This window comes from Balaenoptera borealis (assembly GCF_965194805.1).
Source record: "Balaenoptera borealis genome assembly, chromosome: 7".
Lineage (NCBI taxonomy): Eukaryota > Metazoa > Chordata > Mammalia > Artiodactyla > Balaenopteridae > Balaenoptera > Balaenoptera borealis.
In genome coordinates this window covers 107,823,156-107,842,409 of record NC_138864.1, presented here as the reverse complement: position 1 = coordinate 107,842,409, position 19,254 = coordinate 107,823,156, and the positions used below count along the sequence as shown (strand labels likewise).

The 19,254-nt window shown below is 35.9% G+C and overlaps 1 protein-coding gene across 7 annotated transcripts in view; it reads left to right on the top strand.

The window, feature by feature from the left end:
* CEP41 (centrosomal protein 41) overlaps positions 1-19,254 on the top strand; it is a 48,931-nt gene that overhangs the window by 16,704 nt on the left and 12,973 nt on the right. For 5 of the 7 annotated variants that reach the window (XM_082399229.1, XM_082399232.1, XM_082399231.1 and 2 more), the window contains exons 3-5: positions 10,282-10,329; positions 14,547-14,608; positions 16,279-16,348. In XM_082399229.1, the coding sequence (XP_082255355.1) occupies positions 10,282-10,329; positions 14,547-14,608; positions 16,279-16,348 (180 nt within the window). Of the gene's footprint in view, positions 1-6,068; positions 10,330-11,284; positions 12,650-14,546; positions 14,609-16,278; positions 16,349-19,254 lie in introns of those variants that run through there. The other 2 variants (XM_082399227.1, XM_082399233.1) reach the window with 2 other exon arrangements.

Genomic DNA, 19,254 nt, shown 5'->3' with positions numbered 1-19,254 from the left:
TGCTTTTTTCTAAAAGTTTTATATTTTAAGTTTTACATTTAAGTCCATGATACATTTTGGTTTAGGTTTTACACTTAAGTCCATGATACATTTCTGTATAAGATGTGCAACTTAGATTGAGATTAATTTTTTGATTGTGGATGTCCAATTGCTCTAGCACCATTTGTTAAAAAGGTTACCTTTCCTCCATTGAATTGGTGTGTTCACCTTTGTCAGAAGCAAGTTGGGCATATTTACGTGCATCTATTTCTGGGTTCTGTATTCTGTTCCATTGATTTATGTGTCTATCCCTCTGCCAATACCACAGTCTGGATTACTGTAGCTATATAATAAATTGGATACTTAAAATTGGTTAGACTGATTAGTCCCACTTTATTTTTCTTTACAAAATTATTTTAGCTACTCTAATTCCTTTGCCTTTCCATGTAAATTTTAGAATAATCTTGTTTACATTTACAAAGAAATATTGCTGTACTTTTTTATTTTTATTTTTATTTTTTAAAAAAAATTTCATGAGTGATTACTGGGTGTAGTCATGATTCCTCACTGTGTGTTCTTTTTTTTTTTTTTTAATTATTTATTATTTATTTATTTATTTTTGGCTGTGTCGGGTCTTCGTTTCTGTGCGAGGGCTTTCTCCAGTTGTGGCGAGCGGGGGCCACTCTTCATCGTGGTGCACGGGCCTCTCACTGTTACGGCCTCCCCCGTTGCGGAGCACAGGCTCCAGACGCGCAGGCTCAGTAGTTGTGGCTCACGGGCCTAGCCGCTCCGCGGCATGTGGGATCTTCCCGGACCGGGGCACGAACCCGTGTCCCCTGCATTGGCAGGCGGATTCTTAACCACTGCGCCACCAGGGAAGCCCTGTACTTTTTTTTTTGTATTTATTTTATTTATCATTTATTTTTGGCTGCATTGGGTCTTTGTTGCTGCGCACAGGCTTTCTCTAGTTGTTTCTTTCATCAGCATTGTATAGTTTTCAGCATGTAAATCCTATACATGTTTTGTTAGATTTACACATAAGTATTTACTTTTTTTGAGCAACTGTAAATGGTATTGTATTTTTAATTTTGGTGTCCATGTGTTCATTGCTAGCGTATAGAAATGTAGCTTATTTTTTATATTTATCTTGTATCCTGAGACCTTGCTAACTCACTTATTAGGTAAAGGAGAAATTCTTTTGGTAGATTCCTTGGGCTTTTCTATGTAGACAACTATGTCATCTAAAAAAAGGCAGTTTTATTTCTTCCTTTCCAGTTTGTATGTGTTTTTTTCCTTTTATTGCCTTACTGTACTGGCTAGAACCTCCAGAACTATGTTAAATAAGAGTGCTTAGAGCGAACATCCTTGTCTTTACCCCAAACTTAGTGGGAAAGCATTCAGTTTTTCATGATTAAGGATAATGTTAGTTGTATCAGGTTGAGGAAGTTTCCTCCTGTTCCTATTTTTCTGAGAGTTTCTATCCTGAATGACTATTGAATTTTATTGAATGCTTTTACCACATCAGTTGATATAATCATATGGTTTTTTTCTTTAGCTTGATAATATAGATTACTTTGATTGATTTTTAAATATTGTACTAGTTTTGTATCCATAGAGTAAAACTCACTTACTCATGGTGTATAATTCTTATTATATGTTGCTGAATTCAATTTATTATTTATTACAGATTTTTGTGTTTATATTCATGAGGGACATTGGTTTGTAGTTTTTGGTTTGTTTTTTGGATTGTCTTTGCCTGGTTGTAGTATCATTAGTCTCATAAAATGAGTTGGGAAATGTTCCCTCCTGTTTTCTGGAACAGATTGTATATTATTGGTGTTAATTCTTTCTTAAACATTTGATAGAATTGTCCAGTAAAACTATTGGGCCTGGAGGTTTCTTTTTTGAGAGTTTTTAAATTTTGAATTTAATTTTTTGATAGTTATGGGGATATTCAAATTGTTTGTTTCATATTGGATGAGTTGTGGGTTTGTGTTTTTAGAGGAAGTAGTACATTTCATCCAAGTTTTCAAATTTATGTGGGTAGAGTTGTTTGTAGTGTTCCCTTATTATCCTTCTAAAGTCTGTAATATCTGAAGTGATAGCCCATGTTTCATTCCTGATGTTGGAATGAACCTTTTCTCTTTTTTTTCTTCACTACAGGTTTGTCCATTTTATTGATCCTTTCAAAGAACCAGCTTTTGGTTTCATCAATTTTCTCTTTGTTTTTCTGTTTTAAATTTTATTGATTTTGCTCTCATCTTTATTATTTCCTTCCTTCTGCTTATTTTGCTCTTGTTTCTAGATTCTTGAGGTAGGAGTTTAGATTATTGATTTAAGAGTTTTTCTCTTTTTTAATACATGTAGTTAGTGCTGTAAATTTCTCTCAGCACTGATTTAGCTGTGTCTCACAAATTTTGATATGTTGAATTTTCATTTTCATTTAGTTCAGTGTATCGTTTTATCTCCCTTAAGACTTCCTCTTTGATCCATGGATTATTTAGACATGTGTTGTTGTTGTTGTTTTATAAATTTATTTATTTATTTATTTTTGGCTGCGTTGGGTCTTCGTGCTGCACACTGGCTTTTCTCTAGTTGCGGTGAGCGGGGGCTAGTCTTTGTTGCAGTGTGCAGGCTTCTCATTGTGGTGGCTTCTCTTGTTGTGGAGCACAGGCTCTAGGCACGTGGGCTTCAGTAGTTGTGGCGCATGGGCTCAGTAGTTGTGACTCACGGGCTCTAGAGCGCAGGCTCAGTAGTTGTGGCGCATGGGCTTAGTTGCTCTGCAGCATGTGGGATCTTCCCGGACCAGGACTTGAACCCGTGTCCCCTGCATTGGCAGGTGGATTCTTAACCATTGCGCCACCGGGGAAGTCCCGTGTGTTGTTTAGTTACAAATGTTTGGAGATTTTCCTGTCATCTTTGTGTTATTGACTTCCAGTTTGATTCCATTGTGGTTGGAGAATGTACTCTGTATATTTTAACTTTTTTAAATGTATTGATGTTCATTTTATTGCCCAGGATATGGTGTATCTTGGTATATGTTCCATGGGCACTTAAAAAGAAGCATAGTTTTGCTTAGTGTATTCTTTGTTTTGTCCTGATAGTCCGAGACTCCTTTTATCTTTTCCTTTCTAATTAGAGAGCTTCCTTTAGCCATTCTTTAGAATAGGTCTGCTGGTGACAAATTCTCTTAGTTTTCATTCATCTGAGAATGTCTTGATTTCCTTTCATTCCTGAAGAGTATCTTCTCTAGGTATAGGATTCCGGGTTGGCAGTTCTTTTCTTTCAGCACTTGAAAAATATTGTGCCCACTTTCTTCTGGCCACCTGATTTCTGATGAGAAATCTCCTGTTATTCAAACTGTTTTTCCCATATGGGTAAGGTGTCATTTATCTCTTGCTGCTTTCAAGATTTTTTTTTCTTTAGTTTTCAGAAGTTTAACTATGATATATCTTGGTGTGGATTTCTTTGGGTCTGTCCTGTTTGGAGTTTACTCAGCTTCTATATACATCTGAAGTTCATGTCACTTGCCAAATTTGAAAAGTTTTCAGCAATTATATTTTGAGTACATTTTCAGCCCCAGCCTCTTTCTCCTCTTTCTGGTACTTTGATGGCATCTCATCACAGTCCAGCAAGGATGGAAATCAAGGCTCCCCATCTGGCCTTTGCTGGCAGTTAAGGGTAAGACATAGCTTTTCTGTGGAATGTGGCTGGAAAAAGGCAGTTATTATCTAATAGTTTTCTGTCTTGCTGTCCTTTGGCTGGAGACAGCAGGCTTTTGTTAGGGACATTTTTGGTCTGTTCGTTGGTATTTCTGGGTTTCTGGCTTCTTCAGCTCCAAGTCTAGTGTATATGAGGCAAAAAACAAACAAACAGACAACACCCAGGTAACTCAACCATTATGTCATTCCTCAGGTCCTGAGGTCCCTAACCAGTCTGCCTTCCTCTCTCTACCTATTAGAGTCTCCTTATGTTTGTTTTATGTATAATGTACAGGATTTTTTTTAATTGAAGTATAGTTGATTTATAATGTTGTGTTAGTTTCTGGTACACAGCAAAGTGACTCTGTTTTTTATATATATACTATATATTCTTTTTCAGATTCTTTTCCATTATAGGTTATTACAAGATGTTGAATATAGTTCCCTGTGCAATACAGTAGGACCTTGTTGTTTATCTATTTTATATATAGTGGTGTGTATCTGATAATACCAAACTCTTAATTTATCCCATCTAGGATTTTTTTTTTTCCATTCAATCTTTTTTTCTAATTGGTGTGTTTTCTTAAATTGAGATATAATTTACATATCATAAAATTCAACCTTTAAAAATGTACAATTCAGACATTTTTAGTACATTCACAAGGTTGTGAAACCATGACCACTATCTAATTGAAGAATTTTTTGTCATCCCATAAAGAAATTCCATACCCAAAGTAATCATTTCCCATTCCTTACTTTTACCAGTTCCTGGTAATCACTAATCTATTTTTTGTATCTATGAGTTTGCCTCTTCTGAACATTTCATATAAATGGAATCATACAATATGTGACCTTTTGTGTCTGGCTTCTTTCACTTAGCATAATGTTTTCGAGGTTCATCATTGTTGTAGCATGTATCAATACTTTATTCCATTTTATTGCCAAACAATGTTCTTTTATATAGCTATTTCACATTTTGTTTATCTACTTATCATTTGATAGATGTTTGGTTTGTTTACGCTTTTTGACCATAATGCTGTTAAAACATTAGTGTACAAGTTTTTGTGTGAACATACGTTTGCAGTTCTCTTGGTTGATGTACCTAGGAGTTGAACTGTTGGTCAGACGTTAACTCTGTGTTTAATTTTTTGAGGAACTGCCAAACTGTGTTCCAAAGTAGCTGCACTTTACATTCCCACCAGCAGTGTAGGAGGGCTCTTTTTTTCTCCACATCCTCAACAATGCTTTTTATTGTCCATCATTTTGATTATAGTCATCTTCGTGGGTGTGAAGTGGTATTTCATTGTGGTTTTCATTTGCATTTTCCTAATGAGTAATGAATGATGTTGAGCACCTTTTAATGTGCTTATTGGCATTTATATATCTCCTGTGGAGAAATGGCTATTCATATCATTGGTTTTTTAGTTGGGTTACTTGTCTTTTTATTATTGAGTTATAAGAGTTCTTTTATATACTCTGGATAGTAGACACTTATCAGGAGTATAATTTGCAAATATTTTCTCCCATTTTGCGGGTTGTCCAGGGATTTTGTTGTACTTAGCTGGAGGAGTAGAGAAAAGTACATCTACCTCATGTTCCTGGAAGCAGAAGTCTACCAAACTAGTTTTATAATGCCTTTGGAAGGGCCAGAGTATGCTTCGTTGCTTAAAACTCAACATATTTTAAAGTCAGTGTGTGAGAAATCTAATTCTAGTGTTTGATTTTTTGTTTGTTTCAGATTTAGAAGTTATTTTAAAGTCAATTTAAGGGAAAGATTTTAATTTTTTTTTCTATTTATTTTTGTGACTTACCTCCCTGTGTATTCAGTACAGTGGCCTATGGGTTATAAGCCAGGATACAGATCCCTTTAACCCTCTGGATAGCCATCAGGGCCTGAGACAGCCCAAACCTCAGCATTTTGTCCAAATATTATCACTTATATATGTCTGCCATGAGGTGAAAAGTGTGAGGAGTCCTGGTTATGAAAACACCAGAGCGACTTTAAAGGTCAAGTAAAAGTAAGAAACTCCTGTCTGTGGTATGATTTTAAGCTCTGCAGTCAGAGAAGTGGAAATAGGCACGGTAATGAGTGAGCATTTCTCATTTCTAGGCTAAATAGATGGGTCTTTAATCTTTTCTTACCAAACAGTGAGCAATTCAGAGTTAATCACAAGAAATCAAGAATTTCGTGGGCTCTCCTGTCTTCACCCAAATCACCTTCTACTGAGCTCTTCAAAGACTGATATCTTCTTCCTGGGTAAAGATAATTTTTTATTTCTATCCTTCTGATGCTACTTCTCTTATAAACTCAAACACCAGTGTATAGCCATGGCTAGAAATATCAGAATTATTTTGAACTTCAAATATTTCTTTTGTTCCATAGGTGCCTGAGTGTATCTTACCAGCTCCCCAGCATTGCCAGACTGTGCCATGAATGGATTATGCTTCCGATGAAATCCCTGACGGCGTTTTGTTCAGTCTCCACTGCAGGGTTCTTGTGTATTCACAAGCACCCTCTCTGGGTTTCTGCTCTGTAGCACTGCAGGCTGATTAAGGGACACTTTCCAAACCACAGGGCTCTCCCTTTGTTAGTCTCCTACACTCTTTCATTGCTGGCATTATTCTCTCATTTCAATCTATATTCAATCTAATTTCAAATTTCTTTAGCTTTCTAAAATTCTGTAGACTATCTCCATTCAGTCTTTTCTAGACTTTTTTTATTTTTTAGACATTCACCTTAGTTTTCTTATCTCCATACAAACTAGTCATTTCCCTTTTTCTTCTTAGTCTTTACTTTTCCTGAATATCTGCTAATAGCCTTGATCTTAAGCACTCAAACTCATTATAGACTAGGTACTCTTCATTTTTATTTGGTATTTAATTCTGTTTCTTATGTCAAAGGAAGAAATGTATGTGAAAGCCTTTTACAAACCAGAAAGCACTATGCGCTCGTATAACTTATTGAGATTAACAAAGGACCACTGTGCCTCTTTTCAAGCTTTCTGCTCCTTCTGAGCCAAAAGAACTTCTCCATAGAGGAGGGAAATATTGAAGAAAAATAAAGCAATGGAATTGTCTCTTAGCAACTGAGTTCGTGCCTTATAAATCTTACCCACTTTAGATTACTGCTGCTCAAAATCACTTGCTTTTCTTACTGGCTCAGTTCAAATAATGTTATTAAATTATAGGAAAACAAAGGAAAAAATCTAATGAATGAGTCACTCAGTTCGTCGATTGTGCTCTATCTTTGCTTAGCACTATTGATATAGTTGAGTTGTCTCTTTCTCTTGATTCCAGTTGTAAAACTTTTTTATATATCTTTTGTTGCAACTTAAATTATAAACTAAGTAGAAGCTAAATACCATCTTATACATTTCTAGGTTACCTGAGTCCTGAAACAATATAGGTCATTTAAGTAGTACGTAACATATATGTACTATATATAAATCAGGTTGGGCATAGCTTAGAGAAAGTCAGGTATCCAAAAACGCAAACCAAATTGGGGTGTGATTATTTACATTATAATATAATTCATTATAAGGATTCTTCAGCTAGTAGATCTTCATAGTATTTTTCATTTAGCAAATATTTTTGAGTGCCTCCTACGCTAGACAATGGAAAGGATAAAGATATTCTGTGTGTGTGTGTGTGTGTGTGTGTGTGTGTGTGTGTGTGTGTGTGTGTAAATAGTTGTTTTGGGCTGTCAGTATAATAAGATAGATAAGACTTGCGCACAAATAAGGCAGTACAATGATAAATGCCTTGTGAGTGGTAAGCCGAGTGTGGTAGAAGTTCAGAGGAGGGAAAGGTCACTTCCAGCTGGGTGAGCTATTATGATTACATGGGCAAGGTGACATGTTAGAGAACCAAAGACTAACAGAGAGTTTGTCAAGTTTAGTAATTAAGGCAAGATTGAAGAGGTAGGTGAGATGTTGGTGCCTTCACGAGTAGAGCAAGGAGTTTAAACTTCAGTCAGTAAGTGATGGGGAGCCGCTGACTTTTTTAAATCAAAGTATTGTCTAGGAAAATTTATCTGGCAGTAATGTGTAATTTTAATTTTAAAAAATTAGTCTGTTGATAGTCTTTTAGGTGCCTTACTTTTGTGTAAAACAAAAATGTGTTTATAAATAAGTCAATTATAGAATTGATTCATTTGTATTCTTTTTAAAAGGTAGTCAAAAAACTATTTTCAGATGAAATTAGATCCAGTAAGATGAGCTGCGTAGTTAAGATATAAGCAGTATGTGAAGTGGGATAAAATACTACTTTTCATACTTTCTAAACTCATTTTTAGAGATTTTTTTGTGTCAATTAGTCATTTCTCCAATTGAAGCAATGCAGAAGTCCTCCATATTCTTTTTCTCCCCCCTCTACTTGGATAGAATGAATGGCTGTAATGAAAAGAGCTTCTTATCAATAGCCCTCTTAGATTTATTCTTAATTTAACCAAGTATTTGTACACCTCTGCAAAAGATTTTGTTTCTCTGCCTTCTCCTTTAGTGGGAAAAATAATCAGTGGGAATGACAACCTACCTCACAGGGTCGTTGTGAGGCTCTGCTGGTATGAAGATGAAGTGTTGTGTAAATACTCTGAAAATGTTGATAACAGACTGAGAAATGGATTTTAGACACGTTGTTAGTGGAAACTGCTATAGATTGGAAATGCAATGTTTTAATAATAAAGACTATATAATAAGGTTGGCTATTGTTTTCTGTGCATAGTACGCCTCAGGGAATTTAGAGCATAAAATGGTTCCCACCCGATACTATAAAGGAAGTAACACTTCCTACATATTTACCTCACAGTGAAATCATGTTTTTAAAACAGTACAGCCAGAGAATGATATGTTTTTGTGAGCCATATTAGAAACCAGGAGGTTGGGAGTACTAATCTTGACTTAGTTACTAACTTGCTGTGTCACTGGACAAGTCAGTGATCCTTTTTGTACCTCAGTTTTTTGACGATTCTGGAAGGAGGCCTAAAGCTTCTCCAGCCAAAAGAAACCAACTGCCACATCAACAGCCTGGCACTGTAAGGGACTCAGGAACATATAACCAGAAGCTCCTCTGTAAAATAGTTTAAGAATAAGACTGCAGGACGCTGAACAGCACACCAGTTGCCCTGTCTTTTACCCCAGTACTGACCAGTCGAGTTCCCGCCCAAGTGCAGAGTTGCAGGGAAGAGGATGTGAGTCTGGGAAGGATTCATGGTTTCCACTGTGGAGATCTGGTCACATCTCAGGTCCATTATAGCCTGAAGAACCTAGAAAAGATCATATTTTGTTCTAATCTTGGTCTTTGATGCTATTTGGACCTCTTCTGAGATGTTCTCAGTGTCTGTCTTGAGAAGCCTCAGCTTCTGAGTAGCCCTGACTACTATCATGTCTCTCTGAGCTTTTGGAAGGATACGGTCTGGGTCCAGGACTACACTGAGTCCTGCTTTTTGGTTCTGATCTGGGGACTGTGTGTCTTCAGACGAAAAAAAAATTTTAACTCAGAATTTTATTCTATAATGAATTCATGACAAGGACTTAATAATAACAAATGATATAAGTTGTTTTTTGAAAATGTACTTTGGGTTTCAGAGCAAGGATTTTCTTTCTCTGCTTCTGACCTAAACATGAAGAAAAGTTCAGAATAGTGCTTGAAAACATCAGTTCATGCCATTAATTGGAAGCATTTCTTTTACCTGAAGTTGTGACTGAAACTGACTAGCTCCTCTCAAGGCTTAAAAGTTAGGAGCACAATTTTAGAAATGAGAAATTATTTTGAATGTTTTCCTCTTTTGCTATACCTTTCAGGTGCCAGATAGAGCTTGCTGTGCTGAATTGAATCAAATTGAAGCATGCCTAGTAAAAAATAATAGCCCCTGGCTTGAGAACCAGACTTTAGTTCATTCGGAAACCAGAAGGATCCTGGCCCAGTTTTAATGCATGAAAACTCTCCAAACCACCTTGGCTAGAGCCTAGTGTTGTAGAACCAGGCCATAAAACATGAGGGTTGAGGACTCTCCACAGTGGTGGGAATCTGCTGTTATTTCTCAGCAAATCAAATCCACAGTGAATACTGGTGTACAGACTGTGTGGTCTAGTTCAGGCTGCAACATCAGCATGAATAGTGGAAGACCAAGTTCAGGAAAGAGAAGGAAACCACAAAGATTAAGTGAAGAGGAAAGGGTTGCTTGGGTAGGCACAACGGCACATTTTAGACATTCAGAGGTCATTGCTTCTTTCTCTTCCTCTGCATATCTTCCCCACAAAAAGCTTATGGGGGGGGGGATAAATGGAAGAGGAAAGGCTTAACTCAGAAAGAAAAAAAATCACATGAAGTGATCATTCGTACTGCCTGGGGGGACCTAATGTTTATTGGGTGTGCACCTCAGCTTAACGCATTTGACCAGAACATTTCCCTGGATTCCTTACCTTTTAATAATGCTGTATAATCCAAAAGACTATTTACTATGTCTGATCCATTTGTCTACTGTAATTCTGTAAAAGCAGAATGGGAAGGCTTAGGGAATACTTGTACTCCATTCTGTTTTCACAGTGTTACTCATTTTCTTCCAGGAAAAGCATAGCTAAAATCCTCCTTCTCTTTTTAGGTAGCAGTATGACTAAATACATTGAGAAGCTAGAAGAGATCAAAAAAAGTGAGTAACACTACTGATGGTTTGGGATAATGGAACCCTGTAGTTGCTCTACAAGTTGGTTATTAATGAGCCTAACCACACTCTACAGCTGACACACACACAGAGCTATGGGAGTCAGGTGAGTGTGGCAGGTGCCTAGAAGGATGTGGGAAACACTGTGTGCCATTCTGGTCAGCTGCTAAGATTGTGGTCTTTGAGTCTGAGTTCTACCTGACTTAGATCCCATAGGAGATATTAATGTTGGAATGTGAAATAACCTCTAGTGAAGAACTGAGAACCCAAATTTCTAGTTTCATTGTACTGCAGTCTTTATGACCTTGATTCAAGGTACTTAATCTTTCCTATTTTATTATTTTCTCTATACCTGAGATAGGAGTAATAATAACTTATATCATAACATTCTTTTGAGTATAAATTCGACAGTATTCATGAAAGACTTAGCGGTGTAAGAAAGAAAGAGCTTATTCTTAAAGTGGTGTTATACATTATAAATTCATTGAAGTTGGCTTTCTTTTAATTAAAAATCATATTTCATGCACATCCTTTTAAAAAACTAATCTTCGGCAAAGATATGCTTCTAGTCATTGAGTGCACTGCCCTCGCACAAAATCATAATTTTTCAATCTGTGTCCAAAACAGATGTAAAATGTACACATCAAGGCTAGAATTAGAGAAGTAGGAACATCTATTTTCTAAGATGGATTTGTCCATAGCTTCAGTAGGAGAACCCAGTGCTAGGGCAGTATTGAGCTAATGGCAGTGAAGAGGTACTCTGATTGATAGCAGTTCAGGACTTGGCTCTGGTAATATACATCTTCTGGGAAGAGAATATTACAAATCCAAAATTCACCAGAACTTTTGTTTTTACACAGCAGGCCTTTTAATTTAAATGATAATGTTCCTGTTCCTTTTGAATTGCTGCAGTATTGAGAAACCCCGGACAATAGATCTGGACTCAGGAGCAGCTTCTTGCTGACTCTGTTATTTGCCACGTTCAACTACAAGGACTGATGCTATAGACATTTGTTTTTTAGTGTGTGATGTCGCAGTATCCTCTTCTTCTTATATATTTTATATTTTAAACATTTTATGCTATATATTTAAAATGTTATATATCTGTAAAATATTCCACTTTAAGTATATATATTTTAAGTGTATATTAAAATTTTAAACTATGGAAAAAAATCTTGTTTACTCACCTAAACTTCATTGTTGTCGTCCTTAATTCATCCACGGCAAGCAAAATTCAACTGGCCTGCTTCTGTCTTCGTTTGTAGCCTCTTTCACCTCCTAAGCATTTGTAGCTGAGTGTAGGCTCACCTGTCCACACCAAAATTTGTCCCATAAAAATTGTCCCATTCCACCCAGATTGCTGAAACCCTTTTTAAAACAGTTCTTAAAAGCACAATGTGGTTTCTTTAATATCTAAACTTTAAATGGAGCTTATCTCCCAAAAGAAATACCTGTGGATTAGAGTCCTTGAAAATGCTTACTTCACCTTCCTTCTTTAGAAGTTGTGAGCTTCCTTTTAGTAAGACAGCAGGTTCCTCTCACCTTTTACACGCTTTGTGCTGATTCCCTGACTAGAATTACTTCAGATTCTGGTTTGGGATCTATATTTTGGAAGATATTTCCTTCTCTTTTCCCATCTTCTGTTGTAGGTGTTCTTTTGGGTCAGAAGGGAGGAGAATATTGCCTTGTTTGGTGACACCCTAAACCTGTCACTTTTCTCAGATTACCTTAGATGCCATGTCTTTCTGTGAAATCACAAACCTTGTGCTGTTACTTCCTTTGATTTGTCTTCCACTGTGAGCCCAACTTCCCTTTGCTAATAATGTGTTTTAACAGAACCCTGAAAACGCAGAATTCCTTTGTAATCTGAATATTCTTTCAACTCTGCCTGGGTAAAATAGACACACTGTGTCTATTGACCATTCACAAAGCCCATTCTTGGCTTCTAGTGGTTAGATGACACTAGTTGGGCCCAGTGTGAAACATCCTAGATAGTTAGGTCTCTGTCCTTCCAGTAACTCGAGAGAGACACACTTAGATTCCAGACTTACCAGAGAAGCCAAACTTGATAACATATCTGAAACTAGGATTTTTTTGTCTCCATCACAGAGTTTGGGAGAAGCTATAGTAGCAGAAGCTCCATTCTTAAAGCTCTGTTCGCCCTTGCAAGGACAGACTGTCAGAGCTTTCCAAGTTATCCTTTTTATAAAATTTAAAACTTACTGTAAAACGTCTAGCTTGATCTTTTATCTCTGAGTAATAATGTCAGAAAGTCCTAATGATGGCTGTCCTTCTAAACCAGAACCAGGTATGTAGAGTTCAGGCTCAAATGTGCATTGGGATTTCTAGTGCTTATGAGAGGGTGCTAGAAACTATGATCATTAGAAAATAGCAGCGCCTGTTTTCTCGTTTAAGGTGATTTCTATTTAAAGGGGATTTTAATGTGTACCTTTTATACTTAGAATGTGAAGAATTGGAGAAGTATTTCAAACTATGTTATTATACCAAAAGAATATCAGTGGATAAATGCCACAGTGCAAACTACTTTGAAAGCTGTTGACTGTTTTCATTGGCTGATTTATTGCCATTTTGCTTTACGTAAATGACTTTTGGTGGGCAAGTTGGTGGCAATTGAGAGAAATACTATAGTCGTTCACTTGCACTTTTTAAAGCTTCTGCTTAGCTTATTCGGGTCTGCATCCTGGTGGGTTTTAGAAGCTCCTTTGCATCTTGTATCTAGAAGAAGCTGTTTTAAGAATTTTCTGGAAGAAAGGTCAATTTTTAGCCAAATTGCTATCTTTAGGACATTTTAGAACAGAGAAGCTTTAATTCCCATAAGAAAGAGTCTTGATATATTTACAGAAGGCCTGTTTTTAAGGTAATATCATTTCCCGACTCTGAGTCGCAAGCTATTTGGTAAACCAAGCTAACATTATCCTCCAAAATAACTATTCGGTCTGTGCTGGTTTTTTGGAAAATTCATGGAAATGATTAGTATCACCAGGTAAATAATCTTAAGTACCTTTAATCCTTTCCTTTGTTGCTAGGAGTCTTGGTTTATGAGACAGTGAAGGCCATAGTAATTATCCAGCTAACCTTTAGTAATTCTGAAATAATGAGGCAGTATTTAAGGAGTCAAGGACACCAATATATAAACCTAGAAGAGGAGTGAAGGGAAAGGGTAGGCAGGAGTTCAATGCTGAAAACTCTTCAGAATTGGCAAGTCATCTTCAGAAAAGTTTAGGGAAGCCAACTTTTAATATGCCTCTATGGGACAAATAATAAAGTGAGATTGGCTAAATTTTTTAAAACTGTTTAATATGATATGAAGAATTATTAACACAAACAAATGCAAAAGTACCCCCATTGAGTTATGTCTCAGAATTGTAAAGATAGCACTGAGTAAATATTGATGTTTTCAGTTGATTTTTCTTTTTTTAAATTGTGGTTAAAAAATACCCACATAAGAAAATTTACCATCGTAACCTTTTTCAGTGTAGAGTTCAGTAGTGTTAAGTATATTTACTTTGTTGTACAATAGATCTCCAGAACTTTTTCATATTCAAAACTGAATAGGTTGATTTTTATTGAAGTGGAGTTGAGGGAAAATTGATATAAGAGATTATCAGAACCAGTTACAGGTTTGTGCCCAGCATTGTACTCCAGGAAAAAAAAAAAAGGGTTGGCCTGTGTCTCTAGCATAGTTTGTAACCTCAGGAATAGAATTGTACTCTTTTCAGGGCAGAGATAGAATAGTAAATGTCTTACCAGCTCTTGACCTAGGGCAACTCAGCTTCTCTGGGTCTCTGTCCTCATTTGTAAAATGCAGATGTTTATTCCCTGCTTATTCTGAAAAGGATTTAAAGGGCTTATAAAAAATGCATGCAATACAATATGGTCAAAGTAGAGACAGCATAGTAAGGAAAATGGTACACAAATAAAGGGGAGGGGTAAAATCATTAGATCCAAAAAGGTGGCTTATAAATTCAGCTTGAGGCTTCTTACTGGCCAAAGCAAAGGAATAAATGAAAAGGTGATATAATACCTGCCATGCTTAATTCTGAGGATATCATGAGGATCAAATGAGATAAAACATGTAAATAACTTGAAAAATATACCATATAACTTGATGACTAGAAAGAATTAATATCTCTAAGAAAGCAAAAGAAGCCTGGAAAAAATATTTGTCCTGTTCTGCTTTTCAGATTATAGATACAAAAAAGATGAGCTTTTTAAGAGACTAAAAGTTACAACTTTTGCCCAGCTGGTAAGTTTAATGATCTTCCAATGGAGTAAAGACTTTCTAATTTGTGCTGCTTTATGTGAGTATTTCTAAATTCAACTCTAGGTAATGTTTGCAGAGGGTTTTCTTCTGATTCTTTATATTTCACCTATGAGAGGACTAATTGGTATTTAATTTTCTTTTTTCTTTGATAAGAATTTTGTAAAGTAAAATGTATATTCTCCTTTTTAATCATCAAATTGGTAGTTTAGGTTTTATTTTTCCTTGCCCATTTATCTTAATATTGAGAATCTAGAATTCTGGATTTTTTATTGCTTGGACATTTTTCTCTGTGGAAAGCAGGTGATCTCCCATCTATGACTGGGTTCTTTTTCCAAGTCTTTCTGCCATGGTCTATTTTGTTACTTTAGGAAAGTCGCTTTCTTCTTTCATTTGAAAATTATGGACAAAGTGTCTCTCTGACCCCCAAACAAGGGTTCCAGTGATGTAACTTAAGGTGGATGTTGGGTCTTATGAGCTAAGTCTTGAAAAGTGATTTATTATTTTTTTAATTTGAATTCTACCAAACATTTAAAAAAATTTTTTATTGGAGTATAGTTGATTTATAATGTTGTGTTAGTTTCAGGTGTACAGCACAGTGAATAAGTTTTATTTATATGTGTATATATACATATATATATACATATATATATATATATATACATATATATATATATGTATATATATATATCCACTCTTTTTCAGATTCTTTTCCCATTATAGGTTATTACAGAGTATTGGCTAGAGTTCTCTGTGCTATACAGTAGGTCCTTGTTAGTTATCTATTTTATATATAGTGGCATGTATATGTTACTCCCAATCTCCTAATTTATCACTTCCCCCCAGGCAAAAGTGCTTTAAAAACTGTATGTTGGGTATACAACATTGTAATCAATATATTCATAATTACATTTATTTCTTCATTGCATGAAGAATTTCCGATACAATGCTGTTATTTTAAGTATTGCATTTTCAAGAAATAGCATGTTATGTTGGGATTAGAATATGTATGAATGCAGTTTTAAACTCTTACTTATGTTTCGAGTCCAAAATTATCCTTTTGGTCTTTTAAGTTTATTGTGTAATATTTTAAAGAAATCTTTTCTTCTGGAATGATCATTTGCAGTGTAATTACCACCCCCAAAGTAAGAAGACCTGGGATTTAGTCTCCAGTTGGGGACACTGACAGTTTCTTAAAACAGGAGATCTTTTTTTTTTTAATTTTTTTCTGCCTTTATTTTTTTTTTTTTATTTTTAAATTTATTTATTTATGGCTGTGTTGGGTCTTCATCTCTGTGCAAGGGCTTTCTCTAGTTGTGGCAAGTGGGGGCCACTCTTCATAGCGGTGCGCAGGCCTTTCACTGTTGTGGCCTCTCTTGTTGTGGAGCACAGGCTCCAGACGCGCAGGCTCAGTAGTTGTGGCTCACGGGCCTAGTTGCTCCGCGGCATGTGGGAATCTTCCCAGACCAGGGCTCAAACCTGTGTCTCCTGCATTAGCAAGCAGATTCTCAACCACTGCACCACCAGGGAAGCCCCAAAACAGGAGATCTTTGATGTTTGATATTTCCTCACCTTTTGTTAAAAACAGAATTGCCTCTGTTTAAAGACAAACAAACATACACACTTCTACACGTTTTCATTCTTTTTTCTATCAGGTCCTCCAAGTTGCTTCCCTATCTGATCAAACACTGGAAGTGACAGCTGAGGAGATTAAAAGGCTAGAAGGTAATGAGAATTGAGGATATGGGGAAAATAACAAATTGACCATTTGTGCTATTGTGTTCACAGGGACTTTGATGTATCTATTTGTAATTAGATTGTTACTCTCTGAGAAATGCTATCTGGTGCTTTGCTAATTCTTATTTCTTTAAAAAAGCCACCTGGCTTTCTGGCTGTAACATTTGTAGTCTTAAATGTTTTAAACGTGTTTAATATACTAATTACTTTTTTTCAACAAATACTTTTAGTGCCTTCTATATAAGTACAGGTCACAGAATTAGGTGCTATGAGACTACAAAGATGAATAAAACACAGCTCTGCTTACGTGGAGTTTGTAGCCCCGAGTGTGCACTGCACATATGTATGTGTATTGGGTGAGGAAAATGATAACAGAAACACAGAATTACTAATATGACAGAAATTCACGGAGGACTAGAAGGAAACCATCGTTTGATGAATATATATTGCTAGGTACTTCACATGAGTTTTCTTATTTAATCTTCTCAAAAACTCTAGAAGGAAGGTACACTGTACAGATGAGAAGCCCAAGCCTCAGAGGTTAAACTTCTTGCTCAAAGTGAACAGCCAATAAGGAATGGACATAGGATACAAATCTGCATGTCTCTGGTAGCAGCCAGTGTCTTCTCACTGCCTTTATTGCATCCTTATGGGGTCTTGGAATGTGCCTTTCGAGAGATGCAGGGTGCTGTGAGAGCTCTGTATTTTCCAGCTAGGAAACTGAGGTAGGCTTCTTCCAGGCTTTTGAACTGGGCCTCTGCCCCCTTTAGGGGTAGAATCTCAACAGGTGTAAGTTAAGGGTGAGGCTGTCTCAGGCTGAGGAGCAGCCTGAACAAAGGCACAGAGAAGAAGTCCAAGCGTGTTTGGGGAATCTCATAATCCAGTCTGGCTGTGGTCTGAGGGAGGGGTAGGTGCGGGGGTAGGAGATAAGACTAGAAAGATAGATAGGCGCCAGATTTACTTTCTTAAATACCAAGTTGAAAAGAAAACCTCTTAGGTGTTCTGTCATGAAAAGAATTCAGAGTGAAGGTCTTTATTTTATCCTGAAGTCCTCAGCTGTCAATGTGTGGCTGTTTATTGAAGGGGAATGTGTTTTGTTAAGGTTGATGTAGGCCAGGAATTTGACTTCTGATTTCAAGACAAGTTTCTCAGGAAGTCTGAACACTGGGTTTGTACAACTCGACTGTCATTTCCCTGGGCTTGTTTTTGTTAGGGAGGATAAAAAGAATCTGTAAAAGACAGGAATTTATCTATGACAGATGCCTCTAACACAGCAGAGAAATAAGGGCTCTTTGTAATAGAGATAATTGAGTCTCCTCATACGAGTACTCCCAATTTTAACCTGGTTATATAAGTACCTGGATTTTGTCCTTTAATTCATTGTTGAGACTGCAACACCAGAACATATGGGCACATGCAATTTTCTCTTCTAAGATAAATTTGCAGGCTTTTGTAAAGTAGGACACCATAAGGTGTGAGTAATATTAGTGGTTTTCTAGTGCTCTATACAGAATAATAACTCAGGAATGCCTGTAGAACAGATTGTATCTGTATGCGTATTGGCCAACTTTGAAGGAATAAAAAAACTCCTTTTATAATGTTTATTGTTTTTTCCTGACTTAAAAGTATATTTCTAGAAAATTAGAAAACTGTAAAAAACATATAAAGAAGAAAATTAAAATAACTAATAAACCCTATTAACATTTTGGTCTGTTTTCCCCACCCACATCCCTACTCTTTGTATATAGTTTTGTATTATGCTGTTTTCAATTAACATTTTATCATGCACACTTTCCTATGTCATTAAATAGACTTCAAAAGCTTAATTGTAAAGGTTGTGTTGTCATATAATGTCTATCCTTTGTATATGCCACATATTTAATTATTCTCCTACTGTTGGCCATTAACGTTTTTCTAATTTTTCATTTTTATAAGATAATGCTGCAGTATAAACCCATAAATGTTTGTACGGTTCTGATTTATTTCCTGAAGATAAATTGCTGCAGATTGTCAAAGGGTGGAACCATTTTAAGATGCTCGGTGCTGATTCCACATTATCTCCAGAAAGGTTCTACTTGTTTGCATTCCCACCGAGCAAATGAGAAGACCCATTTCTCCCCATCCTAGCCAATGATGAATAATTCTCATTTTTGTAAATGTTTGCCAATTTGATGGATGAAAAATGGTATCTAATAGTTTTATTTTGAATTTCTCTGATAGTGTGATTGAGCTTTGCATATGTCTGTGTTTGTTGGTCATACATATTTCTTCTTTTGAGGACATTATATGTCCTTTCCCATTTTTTTTCTAATGGAATGTTCATCTTTTACTTATTGATTTGTAAAATCTTTATATAATTATGATATCTTTATTCATTGGAAACCAATATAGCCTTGAAAAATCTTTACTTGATGATTTGGAATGAGAAAAATCTTTACTTGATGATTTGGAACAATACCCAAGCTGTATTATTACGTAAAAAATAAATAAATAAATAACAAAATAAACAACAAATCAAAGTGTAGAGCAGTATGAATAGCATCCTCCTAGATATGTAAAAAGGAGAGGAAATAAAATATATACAAAATATGTAGTTGTTTCATTTCTGGAAGGAGACAAATATTTGAAGGTAGTTCCCTTGGGGGTGGAGGCCTGAGGGCCTGCAGGTCTGGAGTGAAAAGAAGGCTTCCTTTCCATATTAGCAATTTTATCTTGTTTGCATTTTTACCTTGTGCACATGATCTTTTTTCTATTAACGAACTAGTTTTAAAACTCCTAATAAAGTGTATTAACCTTTTCTCACTTACATATGTCACAAATACTTTTCCTAATTTGCTATTGACCTTTTAATTTTCTTTGTGTTGTTTCTTGACATATATGAGATTTGAGTTTTT